At 39.2% G+C, this 5,102-nt stretch overlaps 1 protein-coding gene across 1 annotated transcript; it reads left to right on the top strand.

Moving 5' to 3' along the window:
* The first annotated feature begins 2,041 nt into the window (after positions 1-2,041).
* Positions 2,042-4,522, top strand: LOC146916693 (uncharacterized). Its single transcript, XM_085721703.1, has one exon. The coding sequence runs from the start codon at positions 2,042-2,044 to the stop codon at positions 4,520-4,522; it is 2,481 nt and encodes an 826-aa protein (XP_085577829.1).
* The last annotated feature ends 580 nt before the right edge of the window (positions 4,523-5,102 follow it).

Here is a 5,102-nt window from a genome sequence, read left to right as displayed (position 1 = left end):
GCATGGGGACGGGCCCCCCCGGCCCCGCCCCCACCTACGAAAACTCTATTTTTTATAAAATATTTAAAAAATGTATATTTTTTCATAGCAACAAAAAACAATAATTATATTAATAATTAAATATCTATTAATAAAATTTCAAAATAGCAAAATAATTATAATAAACATGTTTCTAAAGAGTATTAATACATTAAAATAGGTTGTGCTTATAGAAATAAAATTACAAAATTTAATAAAGTAAATTTCAAAAAGCGGATGCGGGGTGGGGCTGGTGTAAGCATCCCCCCGTACTAAAAACTCATATTTCCTCCACACTCGCACCCAGTTAAATCGGCTTCACTAAAGTATTCCTCATCCTCTTATATTTTTCCTTTATTATCCCTTGTAACACAAACAGGTACAGTCACCTTAATCTTCTTTTTGGGAGAATTTTTTTTCATTGGTGATTTGGAACACATCTTGATTAATTATATAGGACTACTTGGTGTTAATTCCAACTCTATATAGACCTATTTACTTGGGATGAACTTCAACACCTTCATAACCATCTTGACATGTAGTACACATGTTATCCACACTATCATCAAACCTTACACCTTCAGCATCACCATCACAACTCCATTTATCTCCTTCTTCATCATACCTTTCACCACTTCCTTTTTCATTAAACCCAAGGCAATTAGGTTCAGTAACTTTAACAATACTGGTTTTGGCTTGTTTAAAAATAAATTTGACAAGTTGATTTTGGTTTGTTCAAAAAAATAAAACTTTGACAAGACTGTCCTAGACATTGTGCTCAACACACACATACATATGAACGTGAACTTTATTAACATTGTCCAAAACTCGCTTTTCTTCCTCCTCAAAAACTTGTACTTCTTCAATCGCAATTTATTGTATTTTGTTTATGGGTTTTTCGATTTCAACCTCTAATGCTTCTTTCTTCTTCTCCCTTTTAAGATTTTGGGTATAGGGATTTAAGCTCATAACTCTCTTCTTCATTACCGGAAAACATGGGATTCATGGCTACAGTTTAGGTAATACATGAAATAAATTAACGTTCGGGAAATGTTTGCTGCGTTTTATGTTGCGATGATAAACAATTTCCATCTAAAAAAATCTTTAAATGGTAAATGGAAACAAAATTATGGGGTAAATTGAAACTTGCCCAATTGAAATGACAAAGGGTAAACATTATTTAACTCTTAAAAATAAAAATGAAAGGTAATAACAATAATAATAATAATACACACAACAAAAACTAATAAAGGTGATTATGTAAATAAATAAAGTAAAAAAAAATGCTAAATAGTGTCTTTTGGACATTGGTTAAGAAGACAAAAATGGAAATATTCTATTGAGAAATGGTGAAAAATAAATTTAAACTTTTAAAAAATGTCTAGCAGCATGACCCCTAGAGTAACAACAAATTTTATTCTTTTGATAAAATGAAGTAAGTAAGTTTTGAAGTTGTTCTTATTCAGTTCAGTTCACATCTAATGGCTCTTTAAAAGTTCAAACTTTATTCATTAGAGTTTACAAAAAATATGTTTTTATTTCATATTTTGTGACCCTCTTTTGTTTATAAGTTTGTGTTGGTCTTATTTTAGACTTTTTTAACGTGTAGTAGAAACCAAGAGCTAATGATTTGGACTAGTTATATTGTTGAATGTTGGCCGAGTCTAATGATTTGTTAGTTTTTTTTAATTAAATTTAAGGACAAGTAATCTTTTCAAAGTAATAAAGTTGGCCATTCAAAGAATGGTCTATAAAACATATACTTTTTTTTAGGGATATAAAACATATACTTTGTTATATATCAAAGCAAGAAATACAAATTTATAATAGATCAATATATTTTGGGAGATGTCCAAAAATCCAGTGATTATAGATACAAGTGTCATCACTTTAGCCTAATTTGTGGAACTTGAAACCTTCGCAGTTTATGGAACTTTTGAATCAATTAAACTAAATATTATTTGTAGTATTACGTGATGAGAAGGAATGAGCGTAGGAGTGGCGGCATCCATTGGGATAGCCAATGGCAACCGCGTCGGAGCTACTCTCCGGCAGAGATACATCATGGGGGGGGGGGGGGGGTCGGGGTCCAGCCAGGGTGGCAGATATTGGGGGGGATAGGGGAAATTGGACTGTGGTGAGGTCTAGGAAGAGGAAAGCGACGGAACTGGATCGACGAGGACGGGACAGGTCAAGAGGTTCAGAAGGTCATCGGGGAGCGGCGACAGGCAACGGACAGCATCGGTTTCAGGTTTTTGATAGAGGTTTCAAGGATGTTAGCTTCGGTAGGCAGCGGGAGGAGGCTAGGGTTAGGAATGGCGATGGAACCTCCAGTGTTGTGGGAGGACGAGTGGCATCTGCTGAATGGCACGCAACTGATTTGGTACTGTCTGACAACAATGGTTACAAAGCCTCTTTTTATGTTACAAATTTTCCGGAGAATATGCCATTATATCGTTTACGTCAAGCCTTTGAAGTTTGTGGTATTCTTTCTGATTTGTATGTGGCACGTCACCGTAACTCTCGCGGACATGAATTTGGTTTTGTAAGGTTTGTCAACGTGAAGAATAAGGGTAAATTGCTACAAGCTTTGAATGGTGTTTGGGTGGGGGACTGCCGTGTTTTGGCGAGAGAGGCAAGGTTCGATAGGTTTGCTCACAATGACACCGCTGTTGACAAGCAAAGACCGGTAGTGGTTAAGGTTGTGGGGGAGAAGGAAGTGGTTATGCATCGTTTTGAGAAGAATTCAGATGAGGTACAGAAGGGGAAACCGGTGGTGGTCAGGAGGGGCGATGAGCAGAATGTTACGGTGGGTGATGTTGTTGTGCCGGTGATGGAGTTGGAAAGGAAGAAGAGGAAGAAAACAGGGAAGCTCGGTTCAGAGGGGGTGGTAGGATTTTCGAAGGAGGAAAGGAGGGGAAGTAAGGCGGGAGGGAAGGAGGAAGCTGTGGTGGGTGGTGGTAAGGGTATTGGGTGGGTGAAGGAGCAGAATTATGTTGGTTTATTGCACTCAGTTGCTGCACCAACACAAAAACAGCAACCTTGTTTCATCCCAGCATATGTGTCATGTAAGGAGGATAGAGAATGGGCGACTTCAGGGATGGTAGCTCAAATAAAGGCGGGGGATTCAGTTTTGTCCTTTCAACAGAGAATAGAGGAAGCTGGTTTTCCAAATGTTACTGTGACTCCTTTAGGGGGTGATCGTGTTCTTCTAAATTGCACCGGTGGGGAAGTTTTTTCGAATGTTCTTAAAGGGGCGCTTGATTTCTTTGGTATGTTATTCTGTAATTTTCAAAACTGGTCTGAATCTTTGGTTAGATATGAACGTGGAGCTTGGCTTCGTGTATATGGTATTCCCGTACATGCTTGGAACGATAATTTTTTCAGGCTATGTGTATCTGGTTTTGGTCGGTTTTTGTATGTTGATAAATGTACTGCGGATAAAGCACACTTAGACTTTGCACGTGTTCTTGTGGTGACACCAGAAGTTGAGATATTGAATAAGCTGAATGTATTTATTATCGACGGGAGGAAGTACGACATTAAGATTGTGGAGGAGTGGGGATGTAACTTGGGAGAAGATTCTTTCATGTCGGATGAGGAAATTGTTTCGATACCAGAGGAGGAGCTACATAATAACAATGTCGAAGGGTTAGATGAGGTTCAAGGCGAATGGGAGTTGGATGACCTCGTGACTGATTTACAAAATGAATGGTGCAAACATGACAAAAAATCTGTGGAGTTGTGTAAAAATGAGGGATCACCGAAGAAGGGAGGCAACGATGTGGGGAAGGAGTTTTTTGCGGTTCCATTATCTCCCGTGTTACAACCAGTTACGACAGCAGCAGTTGCATCCAAAGACAATGTTGAAGATGAACACAGAAACATGGAATCACCGGTGCAGCCTTGTAATAAGCAGGGACCTTGGAGCATTGATTGGATGGAAAATCAGAAAACTATTTCGGAAGGAGGTGTGGTGTTTTCTTCAACTCGCAAGGAGGATAATGTTCTTCACTTTAAACCAAATAAATTTAGCTCTTCATCAACATCTTGCAACCCTTCTGCGCATAAGAAAGGTGGTGTGGCACTTCCATCAGTTGGATTCATGAAGAAAATAGCTCGATTGCTAGCTAGAGATAGAAAGCAGATTCTTCACCTACTCGACAAACAAAAACGCAATAAGAAGAAGAAGAGGGCAGCACCAACTACTTCAAAACCATCCGAAGGTTCAACTTCCAATGTACCGACGAACTATAATTCAACAGGTTCGGTGCAAGGTGCTACTGATTGGGTGAATTGGTTGCATCTAAACGGTAAGGCTGACAAGGTTAAGGATGATGTGAGAGAGTTGGGAAAGGTGGTGGGGGTGAAGGTTAATTGTGTCACTTCTAATAGTTTCAAATTGTTAACGAGGGATGGGAGGAGAGAATGGAGGGCAGCGGAAGGTATTGACAAGCAAACTGGGTCAGTTGTGGGGGTTGAGGGAGTGGAGGGTGAGTTTTGAGGGTGTTGGTGGAGAGGCGGGTTTGGGAAGGAAGGTTCAATGAAGATCATCACTTACAATGTTAGGGGTTTGGGGGGTGGTGAGAAGAGGGCGGAGGTGAGGAAGTTAGTTCTCGAGAAAAAGCCTTTGGTGTTGTGTTTACAAGAGACAAAATTGGAATCCATAAATGATAGGTTGGTTAAAGCATTATGGGGAGAAAATGTTCATAATTATTCTTTTCAACCGTCTGTTGGAGCTTCCGGTGGCTTGGTTACGGTGTGGGATGTGTCTAGGATCGATGTGACATCTTCTTTTAGTTTCAATCATGTTTTGGCTATCAAGGGTAAGGATCTTTTTTCTGGCAAAGACTTTATTATTTTTAATGTTTATGCACCGTGTGACTTGGTGACGAAGAAGTTTTTGTGGGGTCATCTGTTATCGCACATTCAGAGTAACAGTGATGTCTGCATTTGTGTCTGTGGGGACTTTAATTCGGTGCGTAGTCTTGATGAAAGAAAAGGGCGATCAGATTTTTCTAGACAACCAGATTCCGAGGTCTTTAATACATTCATTAATGAAAGCCTGCTATTTGATTTGCCTT

The sequence above is a fragment of the Medicago sativa genome, chromosome 6 (assembly GCF_051527215.1).
Source record: "Medicago sativa cultivar Bolivia chromosome 6, Bolivia_mono, whole genome shotgun sequence".
NCBI lineage: Eukaryota > Viridiplantae > Streptophyta > Magnoliopsida > Fabales > Fabaceae > Medicago > Medicago sativa.
This window is presented reverse-complemented; position numbering and strand designations above follow the sequence as displayed.

What these genes read in the sequence shown, in the direction of transcription:
- LOC146916693 (XM_085721703.1), top strand. Translation starts at nt 2,042, where the DNA reads ATGGCAACCGCGTCGGAGCTACTCTCCGGCAGAGATACATCATGGGGG.